Below are 24,827 nucleotides of genomic sequence, written 5' to 3'. Positions count from 1 at the left end.
GTCTGCTTCGGGGGATAGACATCTAGGAGAGAGGACAGAGCCTATCTGGGAGACGGAGCTGGATTCCCAGCATCTGCCTGCCATGGTGTATGGGGGCGGGGCCCGGGAGGTGCCGGATGGAGGTCACTGCACACGGCAGCCCCTGGGCCGTTGGCTCTCCTCTCCACCGTGGCTGACTGGGGGCTTAGGGGTCCGCCGGCACCTGCCCTGGCATCCCCCCTTGGCGTCTGGTTCCCCCGCTCTTGGCTTCTGTCTTCCCCTGTATGTGTTGGGTGGCTCCCTCCGAGTCAGGCCAGGGTCTATGAAGCAAACACAAGACCAGGGAGACAGCAGTTTCCTTCCGGCAGCTGCCTGTGGCAGGTGGCCACATGAGAGATAGCTCCCCCCCCGGGCTGGCCTTATCTGCTCAGCCTTGGCATGGGGGCCAAGGTCTGACCCATTCTGGTGATAGGGAGAGCCCAAGGGAGGCCTCAGAGCTCCCTATCTGGAAGGAGCAGAAGGTGAATGAAGTGTAACCTGGGCCCAGGGGGGCGGGGCTGCTTGTCTGGGGCTCCCAGCGACACTCAGCTCCTCCATGGTTGGTGGGGACAGACCCGGGCACGGGACATAAGGGAGGGGCCGGGGGCGGAGGAGCGAGGCTGTGTGTACCCATCACACCTGGGGTCTCTGTCAGACCCCAGTGAGCTGGTGTTTGCCCCTCCACCCAGAGGAGACTACTGTCACTGTGTCACTCCACCCCTAACTGCCCCCTCTGTTATCGGGTTGTTAATATTAATTAACAACAGTTGCTAAGGATGACAGTGCACGGGTGTGTCCCAGCCAGAGCTGGCCTGGACCCAAGAGGGTGCTGGGGAGACTGGGGGGTCTGAGGCTGGGGCTTGGGGGCGCGAAGAGAGGTTCAGAGGGCCGGTGCCCGAGCCCAGCCACGTCTTGCACTTGTCTCTGGGCCTGGGACCTCCTGCAGCAGAGGCCGCTTGGGGAGCTCACGGGAAGTCTCTGGCTCACTCAGTCCTCTGGCCTTAGTCACTTTGGGAAGTGGATGAAGGGGACACCCCGGGAGGCTCAACTGAGAGGGTGCAGCCAAAGGTTGGAGGGAGAAGTGAGGTGGATCATTAACCAGCTGGGAGCCCTGGGAGGTGCAGGGCTCAGCCCCATTGGTCCCCAACTCAATCGGGTGACACTGTCCCGGGTGGGGAAGCTGCCTCGTAGGCCGTCCCCAGTTTTAGTATACGTACGGCCGCAGTGAGCTCTGTGTGTTGCCAGGAGCCAGCCCTTGGCTGTCCCCAAGTCCTGGCCTCACTTACCCTCTGACCCCTTCCCAGTGCCAGGATGGTGGAGGTCGGCCTGAAGGGCTGGCTGCTCTGGGCTCTGCTCCTGAAGTCGGTGAGTCCCAGGCCCTATGTCCACCCCGGGCAGGGGGCTGCTTGGCAACAGTGAGAGAGGGCCTGGGGTCTGGGGAGGGGGCAGTTTCTAAACAGATGAGGGATCCCAGGCTCCCCAGAGGAGGGGTGCAGGTCGAGGGCCCTGAGCTGCTCAAGTCTTCAGGTCGTGGGGTTAGATGGACACAAGCGTTGAGCAGGGGGTAGCTGGACTGGGTGTGACTGAGTGCCTCCCATTCCTGGTCCTCTGTGGGTGTCCTGGCCTAAGACGGTTGGTGGAAGGTTAAAGGAGGAGCCAGTCCCGGGGTGCTGACGGCATGGGTTCAGGGGGAGAATCACCTAATGAGGATTTAGCATCTAGGTTTGGGAGGAGGTCTTGCCTCGCAAGTTTCTTGCTCATTTGCACGCCTGGGAAGGTGGGTGAAGGCTTTCAGCCCCCAGCAGGTAAGGGCAGGGGGAATCTCCAAGATCAGAATCTCCAAGAGGGGCCCTGGCTGCAGCTTGGGCACGGTGGCAGCCGCCAGCAATGGCAATGGTGCCCCAGGTGCACAGGGCCTGCATCCACACGGCCCCTTGGAGCAGCCCTCCGCCTGTCCAGGGGTCATCGTTTCTCAGCAGGACCACACAGTGGCTTCCAGGGGTCCCCTGGGTGACCCCGTTCTCACTACTGTCCCCTTACCCTCCGGAGTGACCTTGCTAAGGCAGATGTGCCAGGTCACCTCTCTCTCCAGTGACCCTGTTGCTCAGGGTGGAGGCCTGGCTGTTCCCATCCGCTCACCACCCTCAGACCCCACTGGGAGCCCCACGTGCTGCTTCGGCGCCCCACCTCCTCCAGCACTCCCCCAGGATCCCTGGCATCCTGGACCTGCCTGGCGTCCACCCCTCACCCGCCCTGCTCTGCTTCCTTCTCCATGCCTGTCCTGGCTGCCCGCTGCCCCATCAGCTACCCGGAGGTGCTGGCCGGCGCTGGGGCTCGGGGTGATGCTGCCCTGTTCCACAGGCCCAGAGCGAGCTGTACACGCCCATACACCGGCCCGGATACTGCGCCTTCTACGACGAGTGCGGGAAGAACCCGGAGCTGTCTGGAAGCCTGGCTTCACTGACCAACGTGTCCTGCCTGGACAACACGCCTGCTCGCCACGTCACGGGTGACCACCTGACCCTCCTGCAGAGCATCTGTCCCCGCCTCTACACCGGCCCCAACACCACCTACGCCTGCTGCTCCCCGAAACAGCTGGTGGCCCTGGACGTGAGCCTGAGGGTCACCAAGGCCCTCCTCACCCGCTGCCCTGCCTGCTCTGACAACTTCGTGAGCCTGCATTGTCACAACACCTGCAGCTCCAACCAGAGCCTCTTCATCAACGTGACCCGAGTGGCCGGGCAGGGGGGCAGCCAGCCCCGGGCGGTGGTGGCCTATGAGGCCTACTACCAGCGCAGCTTCGCCGAGCGGACCTACGACTCCTGCAGCCGGGTGCGCATCCCTGCGGCCGCCACGTTGGTGGTGGGCTCCATGTGCGGTGTCTACGGCTCTGCCCTCTGCAATGCCCAGCGCTGGCTCAATTTCCAGGGGGACACGGGGAACGGCTTGGCACCCCTGGACATCACCTTTCATCTGTGGGAGCCTAGCCAGGCCGAGGGCAGCGTGATGCAACCTCTGAACGGTGAGGTCGTGCCCTGCAACCGGTCCCTGGGCTACGGCGCGTCGGCCTGCTCCTGCCAGGACTGCACTGCTTCCTGCCCCGTCATCGCCCGGCCCCCAGCCCTGGACCCCACCTTCTACCTGGGCCGCATGGTAGGGAGCCTGGCCCTCATCCTCATCCTCGGCTCTCTCTTCGTCTCGCTCACCGCCTTCCTCCTGTGGTCCCGCCTGGCCAAGCGGGGCCAACGCAAGACGCGCAGCCCCGAGGCGAGCATCGGCCTCGCCCACCGGCTCAGCCTCTCCACCCACACCGTCCTCAGCCAGTGCTTCCAGTGCTGGGGCACGTGGGTGGCCTCGTGGCCAGTGACCATCCTGGTGGTGTCCACTGTTGTGGTGGTGCCCATGGCAGGGGGCCTGGCTTTTCTAGAACTGACCACAGACCCCGTGGAGCTGTGGTCAGCCCCCAGCAGCCAAGCCCGAAGTGAGAAGGCATTCCACGACAAGCATTTTGGCCCCTTCTTCCGAACCAACCAGGTGATCTTGACGGCACCTGGCCGGCCCCGCTACAGGTATGACTCCCTGCTGCTGGGGCCCAAGAACTTCAGTGGGATCCTGTCCTCTGACCTGCTGCTGGAGGTGCTGGAGCTGCAGGAGAGGCTGCGGCGCCTGCAGGTGTGGTCGCCAGAGGAGCAGCGAAACGTCTCCCTGCAGGACACCTGCTACGCCCCCCTCAACCCGCACAACGCCAGTCTCTCCGACTGCAGCGTCAACAGCCTCCTGCAGTATTTCCAGAACAACCGCACGCGCTTGCTGCTCACGGCCAACCAGACGCTGTCGGGGCAGACCTCCCAGGTGGACTGGAAGGACCACTTTCTCTACTGCGCCAAGTGAGTGCTCGCGGGCGTGGCTGCCGGGGTCGGCGTGGGCCCCCTGGAGCCCAGGCCAGGTACACAGCCCAAACTGAGGGGCCCCGTGTGGCTCTGGGTCTCGGTCGCAGGGGCGGCGACGTGCCATTTCTCTCCGTGCTCCCTCTCGGACCCGCACGCCCTAAGCGGGGTGCGTGCTCACTGTAGCTGGTTTGCACCCGACCATCAGAGCCTCCACGCGGTCTTTCTGCAGCACTCCTGACATAGGGCCCATCCTTGCATGTTCTTGGTCTAAGGGTCGCAGAGCAATCCGAGGGCCCTGCTCATGGGTGTGCTTCGTTATTTTCCTTTCTGCTTTTGTGCTGGGCCTCGATGCACGCCAGCAGGGCCATGGGTAGCCCGTGAGGTGCCCCGGGCCAGGGCAGGGGCCGGGGCTGGTTTTAGGTCCTGCTCGCCTGGGCCGGGTACCCTCGTGCAGGCTGCAGCTACACCCCTTCACGCTGTTTGGGGTTTTGTCCCCGGCTGTGTCCACTTTGCCGTGGTGCAAACAGGAGGCCAGTGAAGGCGCTGGGCCTTGGGACCAAGAGCGAAGGTCTGAGAGCTACCAAGCCTGGAGGGGAGCAGGTAGGTGGGCAGGCAGCCGCTGAGGCTCTCTGGGGTTGGAATGGGCAGAGGTCCTCAAAAGCCTGGTCTCAGGGTCCCTTCACACTCTGACAAAAGACCGAGGACTCCAGAGAGCTTGGGTTTGGATAGAGGTTATATCTACTGACATTTACCACGTGAGAAAGTAGAACGGAGAAATGATGAAATATTTCTTAATTCTTTAAAAAATAATAATAGGCCCATTACATGCTGCCACAAATAACATATTTTTATGAAAAATAATGGTACTTTCTGTACCAAAAATATCTGGAGTGATAAGAGTAGCATTGTTCTGCATCTTTGCAAATCTCGTTAGGGTCTTGCTTAGCAGAAGATGCTGGATGGATCCTGGCATCTGGTTCTGCGTTTGGCCTGTTGGTTGAAGCTCAGCGAGAATGCTTGCCCACACACTCGTGTAGCCAGAGGAGGGAGGAGTGTTGTAATAGCCTTTCCAGAGAATTGTGGATTTGCTCTGATACGTCACCAAAGCTCAGCAAGTGATCTTTGTTTTTCTTTTTTGCGTTGGGTCTCAGTTGCAGCATGTGGGCTTCTCTCTAGTTGAGGCGCGTGGGCTTAGTTGTCCCTTGGCACGTGGGATCTTAGTTCTCTGACCAGGGATCAAGCCCGCGTCCCCTGCATTGGAAGGAGGATTCTTAACCACTGGACCACCAGGGAAGTCCCCAAGTGATCTTTTCTTAAATGTTAGCGGCAATATGGAAACTAGAGCCATGTCCGTGAACTGTCTGTACTCCACAGACTCGAGATCGAAGAAGGGTAAAAATTGCAAACAGCATCTTAGTGTTATTATGGAAATAGTTTTGACCTTGCAGACCCCTGAAAGGGTCTCCAGGGCTCCCGAGGCCCCCATGCCACCCTGAGAACCTCTGGATTGGACAGGGGAGCCAGGGCTCCCACCCTTCAGGTGAGCCAAGTTTGGGCTGCTTCCCAGAGTCTGTGCTTCAGCCCCAGGGCTGGCGCTCAGAACAGGCAGGTCAGGGAGGACGCTCTGACCCCAGGTTTCCAGTCCTCGAGGTGGCTTTACTTTGGTTTTGGATGCTCACAACAATTCTTGGGTGGCCCGATTATCCCCATTTCAGAGACATGGAAACTGAGGCTCAGAGGGGTATGGTGAGCTGCTCAAGGTCACACAGCAACCAGCACTCCCAGCCAGCTGGTGACTGACGGACGCACTTGCTCACAATGAGCGCTTCGTCCACGCACGTGTGATGTGTTCGCAGAAAGGGCTCAGTGGAGGGCATGGAGACCTGCCCAAGGTTGCAGGGCTGGTACGCTGTCCAAGGAAGGAAGGAGTTCCCACCTCTGGGCCTGGAGGCTTCTGGGCTGGCGGGAGGAGGAGGCTAAGGGCAGCGTGAGGCCTGCGTGGCTCTGTTGGTGGTTAGGACCCGGGGGGCTTGTGTGCCAGACTCCGGCCCCCACCCCAGGGGAGCGTGTGTGACACTCACCCACCCGCCGCATCCGGGAGGACATGATGGCGGAGCCGGGAGGGTGAGGCTGGGATGAGAGGAGAGAGAGCTTGAGGCCCCGCTCAGGGAGCTCCAGTTCACTCTGGATTGGGCCCAGAAATGTTCTGACCACAGGGTCAGGCGATGGCGCTGCGGGTCCGGGGTGGGGCACCCGGGCCACGGAGATGGGAGTGGGATCAGGAAAGGTGCGTTCCTCTCCCTGCAGCGCCCCCCTCACCTACAAAGATGGCACGGCCCTGGCCCTGAGCTGCATGGCTGACTACGGGGCGCCCGTCTTCCCTTTCCTCGCTGTGGGGGGCTACAAAGGTAAGCTGGGTGGCCCCCAGGAGGACAGTGAGGGGACATACGGGGCAGGAGTCAAGGGCAGAAGGATGGGAGTGGCAAAGGGCTTCCTGCTGCCTGGGGGCGGCTGCAGACCCGCCCATCCTCTGTGCTTCCTCTGCCACCCCGTTCATTTTCTCCCAGCCCTGCCCAGGTTCTCTGGTTCTGTGCCTGGGCCCATAGACTTTGCCTTTGGCTGAGAGAGGGAAGTGGGGTGTAGTCATTCGACAATGACTTGGATGAGGAGGGGAGGGGGAGGGGAAACAGCGGTGCGGCTGGGGTCGGGGAGGAAAGCAGAGGTGCGCTTGGAGGGTAGCTGAGCATTTCTCCTTCCAGGGAAGGACTATTCTGAGGCGGAGGCCCTGATCATGACCTTCCCCCTCAACAATTACCCTCCTGGGGACCCCCGCCTGGCCCAGGCTAAGCTCTGGGAGGGGGCCTTCTTAGAGGAGATGCGAGCCTTCCAGCGTCGGACGGCTGGTGTGTTCCAGGTCACATTCATGGCGGAGGTAGGGTCCCCTGGCTTTGGGGAGGACAGTTCAAGTGGCTCTGGGTGGGGTCCTGTGTCCCCATCATGTCCTCGCCCCTCCTGAGTGACCTTTAGCTAGCGTCTGCCTGCCCAGGAGGATGGGGTGATGCGACAGCTGTTCTCGCAGCCTTGCCGGGGCTCACGGTGGCTCACGCACACAGTGCCCGCTGGCCGAGCCCTTGGGTCAGTGGGGCTGGTCGGGTGTGCGTCCACAGCGCTCCCTGGAGGATGAGATCAACAGCACAACAGCCGAGGACCTGCCCATCTTCGCTGTCAGCTACCTCGTCATCTTCTTGTACATCTCCCTGGCCCTGGGCAGCTACTCCAGCTGGCGCCGAGTACTGGTGAGAAGCGAGGGGAGCAGCGAGGGTGGGGATGGCCCATCGGGGTGCTTAGAACCTTTCCAACCTGCTTTCCAGAGCACTTCAAAACAGCAGAGTGGACACACCCAGAGTGGCTCCCCCAAAGGGTGGAGCTTCTTGAGGTGTTCTGTTTCAAAAGTTTTCATTCTGCTCCCTGACAATACCCCACCCCCAACTTGTGCAAATGCAAAGCTAATATTTACATTGTCTTACAATGCATGCTTGAGGAAGAAGTGGCGGGCTCACAGGGCCTGCCCTTGGGAGGATGGCTCTGCGGAGCAGCCAAAACACAGAAGCATGGAGCAAGCCTGCCCTCTGCCCTCCTCTAACTCGGGTTGGGGGCACATCGGGCAGCCCCGCAGCCAGGAGGCTGAGCCTGATCCCATTGCAGGTGGACTCCAAGGCCACGCTGGGCCTGGGCGGGGTGGCTGTGGTGCTGGGAGCAGTCATGGCTTCCATGGGCTTCTTATCCTACCTGGGTGTCCCCTCCTCACTGGTGATCCTGCAAGTGGTACCATTCCTGGTGCTCGCCGTGGGGGCCGACAACATCTTCATCTTCGTTCTCGAGTACCAGGTAAGGGGGCAGGAGTTCTGCATACCCCCAGCTGCCCCTACATGCCCAGGTGCAGCCCTGCGTGGGTTTGTTGGGCTTCTTACGGCCTCTTCCTAAGCGCTGATGTCCATGTGTACGATTCCTGTAGAAAACAGTGCTTTGCGTTTATTTATCTTTCACATAAATGTATTCATACCATTTGTGTCACCTGAACTTGCTCTCTGTCAGCCCCACATACTGTCTGGTAAGAGTGTCACACAGCACGTATGTTATTGAGCCCAAGCTCATACTGCTCGCTGCATGACAAGCCAATAAATTGAGAGACGAGATGTTGAGGCAAGGAATAGTGACTTTATTCGGAAAGCCAGCAGACTGAGAAGGTGGTGGACTAGTGTCCCAAAGAACCATCTTACCCGAGTTAGAATTTAGGCTTCTTTTATACTAAAAGGGGAGGGGGTGTGGCTTGTTGTGACAAACTTTTTGGTGCCAGGAATCCTTTGTTCTTGCAGCTGTCCATGTAGGTCTGGTCACAATGTTCCTATAAACCTCCAACAAGACACATGTTAGACTCTGCTCTGCAACTTTTTTTTATCTCTGTGTGAATGGAAAAGTGTTCTACCTTTAAAGGTCAGAGCCTTGAGAATGGGCCATCATGTATATTTCAGGCCATAGGCAACATTCTTGAAGGAAAGATTCAGAGCCAGCATGACTAAGCACAGGCAACAGAGCACAAAGGTTAGAGATCCAATATGGAGTCAGGTTTGTTCTTCTCTGTCCCACACACAGCCACCTCTGTCTTTGTGCTGCTAGGTAGCATTCCATGGAAGGACAAGTCAGGGTCCATTTAGCCTCTCCTGTTAGTGAACATTCAGGGTTCCAACGATGGGTCAGAGCAAGGATGATCCCTAGACGTGCCACGCATTTCTCTGGGCCAGACCCTGAGAAGTGGAAGATGTGGCCGAGCACAGTGTTGGCAGGGTCTGCTCGCACTGGGGAGGGTGGGGCCATTTCCTCAGGCCTGGCTGGGTCTCCAGGCGATGGCCGTGCCCGGGGGAGCGGGTGGCACGCGCCAGCTCCCTGCTGGCCTGCAAGGGACAGAGCCCTTGGCTGGATCTTGACCGTGTCCCTGCCATCCCCACACAGAGACTGCCACGGAGGCCTGGGGAGGGACGGGAGGCCCACATCGGCCGAGCCCTGGGCAGAGTGGCCCCCAGCATGCTGCTCTGCAGCCTCTCCGAGGCCATCTGCTTCTTCCTAGGTGAGCCGGGGCAGCCCCTCCCCACCAGGTACGGGGAGTTCTTGGAGGCTGGCAGCCTCCTTTCCCTTTGTACCGTCTGAGCGGATGCCGGGCCCTGAGATTCAACCCTGGTCCCCTCCCCCACCAGGAGCTCTGACCCCCATGCCAGCTGTGCGGACCTTTGCCCTGACCTCCGGCTTTGCGTTGCTTCTCGACTTCCTGCTGCAGATGTCAGCCTTCGTGGCCCTGCTCTCCCTTGACAGCAGAAGGCAGGAGGTAGGGGAGGTGGAGAGAGCCAGGGACCCCCATCTTGGCTGGGGCTGGGGTGGCTTTACCGCGTAGAAGTAAAGCCTCAGAGTGTGGCGTTGAGCGCGGCAACAGAGCGCTGGACTATTTGGGCCACATAGTCCCCAACGTCCCAAAGCAACCTCGTTTTGGTAATTTGGGGGAATATGATCAAACCTCCTAAAGTACACGAGGTCATGACATAAAATGTAAATGAGAGACTGACAGGGAGGGAGTTCCTGTTTCCGTGATGGTGCAAAATTCAAAGGTGTTTTATCAAGGTAGAAAATAGAGATAAAGGCAACGCACAGTGGCATGTCCCCACTGGGTGGCGCTGGCATGGGCCGCCTGTGGAAGGTGGCTCTCCCACCCCATGGGAGGGAGGTGGTCCCTGGGGTCTGTTTTGGGGCCACCTTGAGCACCTGCCTCCTTCCAGGCCTCCCGGCTGGACGTCTGCTGCTGCAAGAGCGCCCAGGAGCTGCCCCCGCCTAGCCAGGACGAGGGGCTACTGCTCCGATGCTTCCGCAAGTTCTACGTCCCGTTCCTGCTGCACCGGTTCACCCGTGTGGTCGTGGTGAGTGGGGACAGAGGGGAAGCTGGGGGGGCCTCGCACCACCCAGGGACAGGGGTCTGCTCAGCCTGGACCCTCGCCTCGCCCGTCATCTTTGGAGGGGTGTCGAGCTTGCCCAGGTCCAGGTGCTGAAGCAAGAGGGAGGCTGAGATTCAAGCCTGCCCAACTCCAGAATGTTCCCCACGAGACCCCGCCCAGACCCAGCCTGGGGAGCTGCTGGGCAGGAGGCCTTCACACAGCGCTTCCCCCCGCAGCTGCTGCTCTTCCTGGCCATGTTTGGAGCAAGTCTCTATTTCATGTGCTACGTCAAAGTGGGGCTGGACCAGGAGCTGGCCCTGCCCAAGGTGAGCGGGCCCTGGGGCCACCCATGGGTGCCCTCCCTCCCCTGTCCTCGGCCCCCAGGGACGTGGGGAGGGTCAGCAGCACACAACTGGTGGGGCGGCATGGAGCAGGGGCGTGGTAGGAGTGTGGGACCGCTCGTCACGTGGAGCTGGGAAGAGAAGCCACGTCATGGATGGAAAACGCAGGAGCTCAGCGCCAGCCCCAGGCCCCGAGAGAGAGACGACCAGGCACCCGAGGGGCTGGCCATGGGAGCCGCTCGAGATGATTGTCAGGGCAGGCTCGCTGAGCACCTGCCTTCTGCTGGGCACGCCACATCCTCAGACCTGGGCTCCGCAGCAGCCCATGTCACTGTACCGTCCTCTGAAAGACAGTGAGGGTCGGGGGCTTCTTCCTAGGTGAGCCGGGGCAGCCGCTCCCCACCAGGTACTAGGAGTTCTTGGAGGCTGGCAGCAGAGTGGAAGGAAAGACCTCTGTGGCTTGAGGGTCCTGGGCAGAGGAGAGATCAAGGGGCATCTGAGCATGAGTGGGATTTGCAGAGGAAGGCAGCAAGGGTGACGGCACGGACCCGTGGGAGGCTGGGGCTCACCCAGGTGCATTTCCTGGGTGTGGGAGTGACTGGTGTGGGGAGGAGTGGCGGTAGAGCCCGAGAGCGGGAGGCCGGGGCTCGGGGGTGGGGAAGGGTGCTGACTGCCAGGCTGGGGCCAGCAAGCACACATCGGAGAGGCTCGTCTGGACGTGCAACCAGAGGTGGTGTGGGCTGGTGGCTGGGGGAGAGCAAGTCTGCGTGCCTGCGCTCCAGGGGAGGCAGAGCGTCATGAGGGCTCGGACACCCAGGGCCACCCTGGGCAGGGTGATGGGAGTCCAGTTGCTGGCAGGAGCCCTGGGATGAGTAGTCTGGGTAGCCATCTGCAGGTGGTGCTGGCCTTGGAAGCAAGATGAGGTGGGAGGAGAGCTGACAGCCAGGACGGCACCTTCGAGCCACCATAGGGAGGAAGAGGAGGCAGCAAAGCCAGCAAGGGTGCAGAATGACCCTGCCACCCATGGTGGCCCTGGGGGCTGCTCACAGGGCCGAAGAGAAGAGGGTCCCCAGTGTCCCCAGGACGGGCATCAGGGACCTGGTGGGCAGAGCCGATGAGCGAGAAGGAAGGTGGTGATGGGCTGCCAGACCCAGCTGAGGTTTTGTTTATGCCCTTTGTTTATTTTTCTTTGGGGGAGATTTGTTTGTTTTTTATGAGGTTATAAAACTTATTTCTCTCCGTTTTTTTCTTCTGGTAAAATATACGTAACATGAAATTTGCCATTTTAACCATTTTAAAGTGGCGTTAAGTACGTTCACATTGTTATGCAACCCTCACCACCATCCATCTCCACGGCCCTTTCAGCCTGCAAAACTGAACCTCTGTCCCTATTAAACACTGACTCCCCATCCCCTCCCCCCAGCCGCTGGCACCACCATCCTACCCTCTGTCTCTGAAGCTGACTAATCTAGGCACCTCATGTAAGTGGAATCATACGCTATTTGTCCTTTTGTGATGGGCTTCGTTCACTTAGCATAATGTCCTCAAGGTTCAGCTATGTTGTAACACGTGTTAGAATTTCCTTCCTTTTTAAGGCTGGAGAATATTCATATGTATACGAATGCATATACCTCACAGTTTCCTTAAGCATTTTTCTGTTGATGGATATGGGTTGCTTCCACGTTTTAGCTATTGTGAAATAATGCTGCTATGAACACGGGTTTACAAGTATCCCTTTGAGACCCTGCTGTCAATTATTTTGGGTGTATACCCAGAAATGGAATTGCTAAATCGTATGGCAATTCTAGTTTTTAATTTTCTGAGGAAGCTCCATACCGTTTGCCATAGCAGCAGCTGTACCATTTTACATTCCTACCAACAACGCACAGGGTTCCAATTTCTCCACATCCTCACCCACACTTGTTTTCTGGGTTTTTTTGGTTTGTTTGTTTGTTTCTTTTTTGATAATAGCCATCCTAATGGGTGTGAGGTGGTATCTCATTGTGGCTTTGATTCGCATTTCCCTAACAATTAGTGATGTTAAGCATGTACTTACTGTCCATTTGTATAGCTCCTTTGGAGAAATGTCTAGTTTTGAATTGGATTGGATTTTGTTGTTGAGTTCTAAGAGTTCTCTAGGTATCCTGGATAATCAATCCCTTATCAGATATGTGATTTGTGAATATTTCCTTCATTTCTGTTGGTTGCTTTTTTACTCTATTGGTAGTGTACTTTGAGGCACCAAAGGTTTTAATTTTCATAAAGTCTAATTTGTCTATTTTTCTGTCCGTTAACTGTGCCTTTAGTGTCATATTCAAGAATAAATCTTTGCCAGGAGTTCCCTAATGGTCTAGTGGTTAGGACTCTGGGCTTTTGCTGCCAGGGCCCGGGTTCAGTCCCTGGCTGGGGAACTGAGATCCCGCAAGCCTTGTGGCATGGCCAAAAACAACAACAACAACAACAACAAACCAATAAATCATTGCCAAATCCAATGTACTGAAGTTTTCCCCGTTTTATTCCGAGTTTTGTAGTTTTACCTCGTAAATTTAGATCCATTTTGGGTTGATTTATATATATATTTATGTATATTTTTGAAGGTCCAACTTCATTCTTTTGCATGTAGATATCCAGTTTCCCCAGCACCATTTGTTGGTGGGAATGGTCTTGGCTCCCTTGTCAAAAATCATTTGACCATATATGTGAGGGTTTAATTCTAGGCTTTCTGTTCTATTCCATTGGTCTATGTGTCTGTCTTTGTGCCAGTACCACACTGTTTTTTTTGTTTTTTTTGTTTTTTTGCGGTACACGGGCCTCTCACTGTTGTGGCCTCTCCCGTTGTGGAGCGCAGGCTCTGGACGCGGAGGCTCAGCGGCCATGGCTCACGCGCCTAGCTGCTCCGCGGCATGTGGGATCTTCCCGGACCGGGGCACGAACCCGTGTCTGCTGCATCGGCAGGCAGACTCTCAACCACCACGCCGCCAGGGAAGCCCCAAAATTTCACTTTTTTTTTTGCAGTCACACTGTTTTGATTATTGTATCTTTGTGGTAAATTTTGAAATCAGGAAATATGAGTCATTCAACTTTGTTCTTCTTTGCCAAGATTATTTAATATTTGGGGTCCCTTGAGATTCCAGTATGAATTTTAGGATGGAGTTTTGTATTTATGCCAAAAAATCATTGGGATTTTGAGAGGGATTTCATTGAATCTATAGGTTGCTTTGGGTACTATTGACATCTTAACAATATTAAATATTCCAGCTCATGAATATTGGATGTCTTTCAATTTCTGTCTTCTTTAATTTCTTTCAGCAATGTTTTTTAGTTTTCAGTGTATAAGTCTTTCACCTCCTCGGTGAAGTTAATTCCTAAGTATTTTATGGTGCTATAGTAAATGGAATTGTTTTCTTAATTTCCTTTTTGGATTACTCATTGCTCACGTATAGAAATACAACTGATTTTTGTGTGTTAATTTTGTAACCTACAATTCTGCTGAATTTATTAGTTCTAACGGGTTTTATCTGGTGGATCTTTAAAGTTTTATATATGTATATAAGATCATGTATTTTATGAACAGAGATAATTTTACTTGCTTTCCAGTTTAGATGCCTTTAATTTCTTTTCCTTGCCTAACTGCTCTGACTACAACTTCCAGTATTATGTTGAATAGAAGTGGTGAAAGCAGGCATCCTTATCTTGTTCTCAATCTTAGAGGAAATTCTTTCAGTTTTTCACCACTGAGTATGATATTAGCTGTGGGATTTTCATATCTATGGCTTTTATCATGTTGAGGAACTCTGCTGTACTCCTGCTTTTCTGAGTTTTTTTTTTTCATAAAAGGATGTGGAATTCTTTTTTTTTTTGTCCACGCTGCACGGCTTGCAGGATATTAGTTCCTCAACCAGGGGTCGAACCCGGGCCACAGCAGTGAAAGGACTGAGTCCTAACCACTGGACTGCCAGGGAATTCCTAGGATGTGGGATTTTGTGAAAAGTTTTTCTGCATCAGTTGAGATGATCATGTGATTTTCTCTTCATTCTATTAATGTGGTGTATTACATTGACTGATTTTCATGTGTTGAACCACTCTTGAATTCTGAGATAAATCCCATTTGGTCACGGTGTATAACCCTTTTAAAATATTGTTGAACTCAATTTGCTAGTATTTTGTTGAGGATTTTTTTTCATCAATATTCATAAGGGATATTTGTCTGTAGTCTTTCTTTTCATGTAGTGTCTTTGTCTGGCTTTGGTATTAGGGCAATGCTGGCCTTATAGAATGAGCTAAAGGTGTTTCCTCCTCTTCAATTATTTGGAAGAGTTTGAGGAGTATTGGTGTTAATTCTTCTTAAAATGTTTGGTAGAATTCACCAGTGAAGTCATCAGGTACAGGGCTTTTCTATGTTGAGTTGATTTTTGAAAGTGGATTCAAACTCCTTACTAGTTATGGGTCTATTCAGATTTTCTATTTCTTCTTTTCACAGTGTTGGTAGGCTCTGTGTTTCTCGGAATTTGTCCATTTCATCTAGGTTATCCAATTTGTTTGCATACAATTGGTCATAGTACTTACTTACAATTCCTTTTATTTCTGTAGAATCAGTAGTTGTGTCCCCACTTTCAATTCAGATTTAGTAATTTGAGTCTTTTCTTTTTTTCTTAGTCGACGTAAGTAAATCTTTGTTGCTTTTGTTAAACTTTTTGAAGAACCAATTCTTGGTTTCATTGATTTTCTATATTGTTTTCCTGTTCTCTATTTTATTTATCTCTGCTCCAATCTTTATTATTTCTTTTGTCTTGGCAGCTTTGTGTTTAGTCATTTTTTTTTTCTGGTTCTATAAGTTGTATAGTTAGGATGATGACTTGAGATCTTTCTTCTTTTTTACTGTGAACATTTATAGCTATAAATTTCCTCCTTAGCACTACTTTCACTGCATCCCATAAGTGTTGGCATGTTATGTTTTCATTTTCATTCATCTGTAAATTTCTAATTTCCTTTCTGATTTGTTCTTTGACCCACTGGTTGTTTAAGAGTGTGATGTATAATTTCTACAAGTTTGTGAATTCTTCAGTTTTCCTTCTGTTATTGATTTCTAACGTCATGTAGTCGTGGTCTGAGAATATACATAATATGATAACTATCTTTTTAAATGTTGAGATCTAATATGTGGCCAAACACATGGTTTATCCTGGAGAATGTTCCATGTGTATTTGAGAGGAATATGTATTTTGTTGTTGTTGGGCAGAGTTTCTGCATATGTCTGTTAGATTTAGTTGGTTTATTGTGTTGTTCGAGCCCTCTATTTCCTTAATTGTCTTCTGTCTGTGTGTCCTACCATTATTGACACTGGAGTATTGAACTCTCCTACTATTATTGTAGAACTTTCTATTTCTCCCTTCATTTCTATCAAGTTTTGCTTCATAGATTTTGACGGTCATTCATTAGGTGTGTAACTGTTTATACACACTTACTCTTGCTTTGTTGAATCTTTTATTAATATATAATGTTCTTCTTTGTCTTTTGTAACCTTTTTATTTAAAGTCTATTTTACCTGGTAGTAGGATAGCCACCTCTCCTTTGGCTACTATTTGCATGGAATATCTTTTTTCTATACTTTCACTTTCAACCTGTGGGCAACTTTGGATATCAAGTGAGTCTCTTATAGACATCATGTAGTCGGATCATGTTTTTCTTATCCATTCTGTTAACCTCTGACTTCTTTCTGGAGAGAGTCGTCTATTTACATGTAAAGTAAGCACTGATAAGGAAAGACTTACTTATGTCATTGAGCTATTTGTTTTCTATATACCTTATAGCTTTTTTGTCTCTCATTTCCTGCATTACTATCTTCTTTTTGTTTAGTTGATAGTGAAATGCTTAAATTCCTTTCCCATTTCCTTTTGTGTATATTCTATGGCTATTTTCTTTGTGGTTACCAGGGAGATTACATTAAATATCCTAAAATTTGTTGAATTTATCCTAGTTTAACATGAATTACATAGAAAAAATCTGTTCCTATACAGTTCCTTTCCATTTCCTTTTAGTCATTGCTATCACAAAATTACATCTTTATGTACTGTGTATCCAAAAATGCAGACTAATCATTTTTTATGCATTAGTCTCTTAAGTTATGTAGAAATAAAAAAATGGAGTTACAAACCAAAGTTACAATAAAACTAGCTTTTATAATTTTCAATGTATTTACCTTTACCAGTGATCTTCATTTCTTTATATGGCTTTGAGTTATACCCTAGCATCCTTTCATTTCAACTTGAAAGACTCCTTTTAGTGCTTCTTGCAGGACAGGTCTTGTGGCAACAAACTCCTTCTGCACTTGTTTATCTGGTAATGTCTTAATCTTCCCCTCATTTCTGAAGTACGGTTTTGCCAGAAGTAGGATTCTTGGTTGACAGTTTTTTCCCCTTAAGTACTTTGAGTATACAAACCCACCACCTTCTGGCCTTCAAGTTTTCTAATAAGAACTGTGCTTATAATCTTATTTGGGATCCTTTGTATATGATAAGCTTCTTCTCTTTTGTTGCTTTCAAAATTCACTTTTTGTCTTTATCTTTCAACAGCTGAATTGTAATGTGCCTTGGTGTGGGTCTCTTTGAGTTTATCCTACTTGGAGTTTGTTAAGCTTCTTGGATGTTTATATTCATATCTTTCATCAGATTTATGAAATTTTGGCTGTTATTTCTTCAAATAATCTTTCTTCCTCTTTCTTTCTCTCTCTTCTCTTTCTGGGATTCCCATGATGCGTATGTTGGTCTGCTTGATGATGTCCCACAGGTTCATTTTTCTTTATTCTTTTTTCTTTCTCTTCTTCACTTGATAATTTCAATTGTCCTATCTTCATGTTTGGTAATTCTTCTTCTGACTGCTCAAATATGCTTTTGAATCCCTATAGTGAATTGTTTATTTAATTATTGTACTTTTCAGCCCCAGAATTTCTTTTTGGTTCTCTTTTATGTTTTCTCTTTATTGATCATTCCATTTTGTTCATACATCGTTTTCTTGACTTTGTCCATATGTTATTTTAGCTCTTTGAGCATCTCTAAGATCGTTGTTTTAAAGTCTCTGTCTAATAAATCCATTGTCTGGTCTTTCTTAGGGATGGTGTCTGTTGATTAATTTTTGTTCCTAGGTATGGGCCATATCTTTCTGAGTCTTTGTATGTTTTATGATTTTCGTTGTTATTGTTGTTGAAAAATGGACATTTGAGAGTCCACAGTAACTCTAGAGATCAGATTCTCTTCCTTCCCCAGGGTTTGCTTATTTATTTTTATAAATTTATTTATTTGTTTTTATTTTTGGCTGTGTTGGGTCTTTGTTGCTGTGCATGGGCTTTCTCTAGTTGCAGTGAGCGGGGGCTACTCTTCATTGCGGTGCGCGGGCTTCTTATTGTCATGGCTTCTCTTGTTGCAGAACACGGGCTCTAGGTGCATGGGCTTCAGTAGTTGTGGCACGCGGGCTCTATAGTGCAGGCTCAGTAGTTGTGGCACATGGGCTTAGTTGCTCTGCGGTCTGTGGGATCCTCCTGGGCCAGGGTCAAACGCATATCCCCTGCATTGGCAGACGGATACTCCACCACTGCGCCATCAGGGAAGCCCTATTTATTTATTTTTAAAAACTTAATCGTTACTGATGTCTCTGTCATGGAGATCAGCCTGAGATGTAAAGTTAAGTCTTTCCAGATCTTTTCTGAGCCTTCACCTTTCCCTGGGCATGAGCAGTGACTGTTTAAATTCCCCTGTATTTGTGGTTGATTTTGAGTGTCATGTTTCTTAAAGGTCTGGCTCTCAAAAGGAGAAAAAGGGAGATATGAAGGAGAAAAACAATAAATCAAGCACTTGCTCTCTAAATATCTTGGAAGTAACTTCAGCTTGAGGTGAAGGTTTTAATGGTGCCTGACTCTGTGTCTGCTCTACGGATATCAGAAGCAGCAATGAGTGATCAGAACACATATCCTTGATATTTAAGAGATGGGCCTTATAGCCTACCCTGGATCCTGCAAGCTGTGTGCAAACTGTTCCTGGAATGTGTGCATGGCTGCCTGCTTCAGGCTGGGAGGATAAAGGATGAGTAGCCAGTACCATGCTAAGAACCATCCAAGCCTTTCTCTGGAAGCTTCAAGCCCTCAATCGACCCCAGAATTCCAGAATAGTTACATCAGACAGATTCTGCCAGTGCAGTTGGAGTCTAGGTGGGGAGGTGGAATCCTGGTTCTTCCTATTCCAACATCATCCCTGATGTCACTTTGAGGTTTTACGTTATAGGAGAAGGGAACAGGCCATGCAGATGCCTGGCACATGGCCTTGAGGGTGTGCACATGGGTGTTTACATGTGCGTGTCTGTGCAGTCTGTGGTCACTTGTTAGACCTGTGGCTGTACCAAACTGGGGATGATAAGAAGGGGTAAAATTATGTGTATATGTTTGTGTGTGTGTCAGAGTGTGTTCATGCAGGCTGGCATGTGATGCTCTGTGCATGTACCTCCATGAGTGTGTTCTGTGCATGTACCTGTAATTATACCTGGATGTGTGTGCCTTGGAGTGTGTACCTCCATGGGCACACCTCTGACCATGTACATCTGTAATGGAACCGTACGTGTGACTCTGTGAGCACGTATCTCTGTACCCCTGTGAGCATGCACCTCTGTGTGTGTACCTCTTGAGCATTTGCTGGAGTGAGGCTCTTGGGGTGTGTCTGGCCCTGGCCTCACTGACTGTCCTCTGTTCCAGGACTCGTACCTGCTTGACTATTTCCTCTTTCTGAACCGCTACTTTGAGGTGGGGGTCCCAGTCTACTTTGTAACCACTGGGGGCTACAACTTCTCCAGTGAGGCAGGTTTGAATGCCATCTGCTCCAGCGCAGGCTGCAACAACTTCTCCTTAACCCAGAAGATCCAGTACGCCGCCGAGTTCCCTGATGAGTGAGTGCCCCAGCCCACCCCTGTCTGTCCCCCTACCCTGCTCTGCTGCCCACCTGCTGCCATGTGCTTGGGGAGGCCCAGAGTGAAGGTTGGACCGTAGGAAGGACCCGCCGCAGCCTGCCTGTGTGGTCCTGTCCCCTGAGCTCCTCTCCCCGACCCTCAGGTCTTACCTGGCCATCCCTGCCTCCTCCTGGGTGGACGACTTCATTGACTGGCTGTCCTCACCTTCCTGCTGCCGCCTTTATGTCTTTGGCCCCAATAAAGATGAGTTCTGCCCCTCGACTGTCAGTGAGTATGGGGCCTCTGGGGGCTCAGGGCCCACTACATCTTGGGGAAACTGAGGCTAGAAAACGGAGAGGACCGGTGGAGGATCTCTTAGCCCCTCCCGCTCTTCGGCAGGGGCAGTCGGGGCGGGGGGGTCCCATCTTGGTGCACAGGTGTGGGGGACTGCACCCGTATGTGTGGACACCCAGCTGGCCCACCAGGCAATCACCCCCTCATGCCCCTGCTGAGTTGTGCCCACACCCGCTGGGCAGGCTGCTGCTCACATGCTGAGGGAGTCGAGTGAGAGCTGGGATCGGCACGTGGCCCTACCCCGGAGCAGCTGCGCTTGTAGGCGGGGCGGGGAGGCCCCGTGGTGGCTGCTTCTCTGTCCCAAACTTCTCTTCCTCACTTGCTCATAGGTACCAGCTGTTTCCATAACTGAGAGGGGAACTCCTCCCATAGTTAGAGACAAATGCAAATCTCTCCAGAAGTACCCATGCCTGTTGCAGCAGTGGCAGTGCGTGGGGATCATGATGGGAAAGGACCACAAGGTGGGCAGTGGGGGCGCTGGCTGGCCTTGTGGGTGCCGCCACCTGGAGCCTCTGCTCTCTCTGCAGACTCCCTGGCCTGCTTGAAGAACTGCATGAGACACACAGCAGGGTCTGTCCGGCCATCCGTGGAGCAGTTCCACAAGTATCTTCCCTGGTTCCTGAAAGATGAGCCCAACATCAAATGTCCCAAAGGGTAGGCTGGGGTGGCGGGTCCACCAGGGAGGACAGCTGTGTGGGCGCCCAAGGCAGGGGCACAGAGGGGCAGGAGGCAGTGTGGGTTCTCTGGGAGTGGCCATAGGCCAGGCACATGGAGGGGGCCCGATCCTTGGCTAACCTGCTCTGGTCTTCTCCCTGCAGCGGCCTGGCAGCGTACAGCACCTCCGTGAATTTGGGCCCAGATGGGCAGGTCTTAGGTAAGCACGGCCTCGACTGGAGGGGAAGACCAGAGTCAGCTGCTCCAGGGGCCCCACGAGTCCCAGGGAACAGCTCCATCTCGAACCTTCTCTCCTTCCTCCTTTATGGGGGACTTCTAACTGCCCTGGCCCTATCTTCAGAGGTCACGTTGCCCAGCTCCACATCCTCAGACTTTACCCCATTTCTGCCCTGCTTCCTTCTCCCCACCACCAAATCCAAGGTCAGTGTGACGTTCATGGACTTTTCAGTGGCTGATGCCACACCCGGGAGCCACCCACATCCTCTTCTCTCAGGCACAAGTCACACCCAGATGTGGGCAGTGGGCAGCTGGTTAAATGAATGACTATTGACTTACCCAGTGGGTGCCCTGATGCACAGCTCTGTTAAGTCAGCTGTTTCCATTTTTCTGACTCCCTTTCTGGTCCTTTCCTATAGGAATATGTACATTGGAAAAGTAATTAAATGAATTTTAAAAATCCAATGCATGTTTTGAAACCATACAGAGCAGCGTTTGGGTTCATCTGGGAGATCCCTTCTTTTTTTTTTCTTTTCTTAATTTAATTTTATTTTTGGCTGCGTTGGGTCTTCGTTGCTGCGCACGGGCTTTCTCTAGTTGTGGTGAGAGGGGGGTACTCTTCCTTGCGGTGCTTGGGCTTCTCGTTGCAGTGGCTTCTTTTGTTGTGGAGCACAGGCTCTAGGCACGTGGGCTTCAGTAGCTGTGGTGCATGGACTCAGTAGTTGTGGCTCATAGGCTCTAGAGTGCAGGCTCAGTAGTTGTGGCACACGGGCTTAGCTGCTCTGCGGTATGTGGGATCTTCCTGGACCAGGGCTGTAACCCGTGTCCTCTGCATTGGCAGACGGATTCTTAACCACTGCACCACCAGGAAGTCCTGGGAGATCTCTGCAAGCTCTGTCCTTCAGAGGCAGGGCTGGGACTTGAGTCTTGCACGGCAGTAGGACCAGCTGCAGAGTTTGCAGGACTGGGGCCAAACCAACATGCTGGGCCCTTTGCTCAAAATGTATTAAGAATTCCCAAATGGTGGCGGCAGAGCCCTGAACCCAGCCGGGCGCTATCCCTTGGGGGTTCTGAGGGCACCTGGCACAGGCTCTGACCTTTGCAGCCTCGCGGTTCATGGCCTACCACAAGCCGCTGAAGAACTCTCAGGATTACACGGAGGCTCTGCGGGCAGCTCGGGCGCTGGCAGCCAACATCACCGCCGACCTGCGGAAGGTGCCGGGCACCGACCCAGACTTCGAGGTCTTCCCTTACACGTGAGTCCCTGGGCACTGGGATGCAGGGAGGTGGGCCCGGGTGAGGGTGCTGGGCTGGTGAGGGCGGCTGCTGGGTGGGGATGGGCTGCAGCAGGGAGGCTCGGGCTGCACCTGGGCCCGGGCCCCCCGACACCCTCCCCTAGCTGCATGCTCATCCTGAAGTGGGCGTGGGAAGCCATGGAGCGGTGACTGTGCCCTGCGACCCGCAGGATCACCAACGTGTTCTATGAGCAGTACCTGACCGTGGTCCCTGAGGGGCTCTTCATGCTCACCGTCTGCCTGCTGCCCACCTTCGCTGTCTGCTGCTTCCTGCTGGGCATGGACATCTGCTCCGGCCTCCTCAACCTGTTCTCCATCATCATGATCCTGGTGGACACTGTGGGCTTCATGACCCTGTGGGATATCAGCTACAATGCTGTGTCCCTCATCAACCTGGTCACGGTAACCTGCTGGCCGAAGGGGCGGGGCTCCAGGGCAGGAGGGGTGCTGGCCTCATAGGACGACCTCAGCTCTTTCTAGAGTCTAGGTGCTGCCCGCTGGTCTGGGTGGAGACCCCTGCCCCCGCCCTTTTGTGGCTGAAGCCCCCTCTCTCCCCACAGGCGGTGGGCATCTCTGTGGAGTTCGTGTCCCATATCACCCGCTCCTTTGCCATCAGCACCAAGCCCACGCGGCTTGAGAGGGCCAAGGAGGCCACCATCTCCATGGGCAGCGCGGTGAGTGGATGGGCTGCCTCACCTAGCCCTCGGCCGGCTGCCCCGTGCCCAGCCTGACGCCCACCTGTGACCCCCAGGTGTTCGCAGGAGTGGCCATGACCAACCTGCCCGGCATCCTCGTCCTGGGCCTGGCCAAGGCGCAACTCATCCAGATCTTCTTCTTCCGCCTCAACCTCCTCATCACTGTGCTGGGCCTGCTGCATGGCCTGGTCTTCCTGCCGGTCGTCCTCAGCTACCTGGGTGAGCGCCTGGGCTCCTCTGACACTGCCAGGCCCCTCCCTCATGACTCCAGGCCACAGGCAAAATGCCACGAACACACACAGCCCTGCTTACTCGGGACAGTCACTGCCCAGATTGTGAGCACACAGTTCCTCCTGGCTTGGAAAAACTGGGGTCTTTCACTTAACATGTGAAAACATCTTTTTTTTTTTTTGTCAGATGTGTGTTTCAAACACTTTCAGTGGCCGTATGGTCTGTGCTGTGTGCTGTTGAACTTTTGATCGTGACTTTCAGCAGGAAATATATTTTCACACTGAGAGGTGATGTGTACAGGCACGGACACGGACAGGCAGAGTAGAACAAGCATTTCACAAAATGACACTGCCGGAGAAGCCTTGGATATTTTCTGTTCTAGTCTATCATTGATTTTTTAAAAAATGCTGGCGTTATCTGCGAAATTGATTTCATGACTCATTCATGGGTGACTCCTTGCAGTCGAAAAACATATCCTCTACTATGGATCAGCCACAAACCATTTAACCAGCTCCCAGCTGCTGGACATTAGACTATTTCTGACTTTCCATGTTATTGCCGCGATGACCATCCTTGTGGCTGAATCTTTGACCTCATCCTCCAATATTTCCTGGAGAAAGTCCAGTCTGTGAATGTTGATTATTCATGCCAATGGTTAACGCCCTCCAGCAAGTTTTATCATTTAAACTCCTATCAGCAACACGTGCATTTCTGTTTCCTCATTGTTGAGCACAGTCATTTACACACCCCGTCCCCCAAAAGAGATTTTTTTTTTTGGTCGCGCTGGGCGGCTTGCGGGACCTTCGTTCCCGAACAGGGATTGCACCCGTGCTCTCGGCAGTGAAAGCACGGAGTCCTGACCTCTGGACCACCAGGGAATTCCACCACCCCACCCCCACAGAGATTTAAACTGGGCCCGCAGGACGAAGCGTCCCCCCTGTTACGGTGGGCAAGCTGAGAGCAGTTCAATGCTGTACCATTCCCTGACACCCGGAATAATAACAATGGTAATTTTAGAGAAAACATTTACAGAAGGGTGTGTTTGTGCTCTAATATATGTGCACTAATCGTCTTATCACCTCTGGAGGTAGGTGATGTTTTCATCCCCATTTCACCGATGAGGAAACTGAGACTCCCACCCCAGTCACAGAGCTGGTCACACGCAGTGTATCTGGAGGCCATACAGCTCCAGCACCCCTACCCAAGGCACCAGCATCTTGTAGAAACTTCCTGACCCCCTTTGGAAGAGGAGAGTATATTGGGGATGGTGGGTGGCGAGGAGGACAGCCCCAGGGGTCACCCAGTTGGGGAGCTACAGGTCCCACAGGTCGTGGCCACCCCTTGGAGATTCCGAGTGGCCGGGAGTGAGGAAGGAGCTCGCAGGTCCTGCCCCCTCAGAGTGGCCTGGGATCTTGACAGAGAGGCGAGTGGCAGGCGCAGAGACCCCCGGGCCCCTCCCTGACCTGAGTCTGACAACAGAGTGAGGAACGGCTTCTCTCGGCAAGGAGCGCTTGCACAGGGTGTCCATGAAGAGAGGAGGGGGTGGCAGTCACAGGCCATGGGCGTCTGGGGGCTTCCCCTGCAAGATCCCCGGATGGCAGGGGTCTGCATTGGAAGGCAGGTGGGCCAGGGGCTGGGCGCAGATGGCGGCTGAAACGGCTACTGGCATTTAGGTGTAGGGTGGAGCGAGGGCTGGGGCGAGGGGCAGTGGTGGAGGTGGAGGGCTTCGGGCTTAGCTCTCGCTCTCGGGAACTTCCTTTTTAGGCCACAGCAAACGCCTGCGCCCCGCATCCAGCACACGCTTCCCTGACTGTGGTCCTCTGTACCTATCCCTCTGCAGGGCCTGATGTCAACCCAGCTCTGGTGCAGCTGCAGAAGCAGGAGGAGGAGGTGACTGCAGCCAAGGCGGCCTCCTGGTCAAAGCGCCCTGCCCCGACGAGCACGGCCAACAGTGTCCATGTCAACTACGGCTTTGAATGTCCTGACAAGAGCGAGGGTGGCCTGGGTAGCTCTCCGCCTCACAATAGGCAGAAGCTCTGATGGAGCCGGAGCCCCTGTCCAAGCTCACCGGCCCTGACCTGAGGGGCCATGAGGGCTCCTCTGTGGGGGTCCCTTGACCCATCCCCGCCCTCAGGGCCTGGGAGAGGCTGTCCCCACAGGAGTGCCCGTGACAGGTCACCCTCTGGCCATGAGGTCTCACCCACAG

At 53.1% G+C, this 24,827-nt stretch overlaps 1 protein-coding gene across 1 annotated transcript; it reads left to right on the top strand.

The window, feature by feature from the left end:
* The first annotated feature begins 1,329 nt into the window (after positions 1 to 1,329).
* Positions 1,330 to 24,661, top strand: NPC1L1 (NPC1 like intracellular cholesterol transporter 1). Its single transcript, XM_060156192.1, has 19 exons — positions 1,330 to 1,383; positions 2,380 to 3,905; positions 6,216 to 6,316; positions 6,668 to 6,840; positions 7,076 to 7,204; positions 7,614 to 7,796; positions 8,919 to 9,033; positions 9,161 to 9,288; positions 9,734 to 9,871; positions 10,123 to 10,212; positions 18,965 to 19,155; positions 19,319 to 19,443; positions 20,037 to 20,163; positions 20,328 to 20,383; positions 21,506 to 21,656; positions 21,866 to 22,097; positions 22,256 to 22,369; positions 22,447 to 22,609; positions 24,462 to 24,661. Exons 1-19 carry the CDS (start codon positions 1,330 to 1,332, stop codon positions 24,659 to 24,661), a joined length of 3,996 nt encoding a protein of 1,331 aa, XP_060012175.1.
* Positions 24,662 to 24,827: the final 166 nt, after the last annotated feature.

This window comes from Lagenorhynchus albirostris, chromosome 8, assembly GCF_949774975.1.
Source record: "Lagenorhynchus albirostris chromosome 8, mLagAlb1.1, whole genome shotgun sequence".
In the NCBI taxonomy this organism is placed as follows: domain Eukaryota; kingdom Metazoa; phylum Chordata; class Mammalia; order Artiodactyla; family Delphinidae; genus Lagenorhynchus; species Lagenorhynchus albirostris.
The sequence above is the reverse complement of the archived record's forward strand: the minus strand, read 5'-3'. Positions and strand labels throughout refer to the sequence as shown.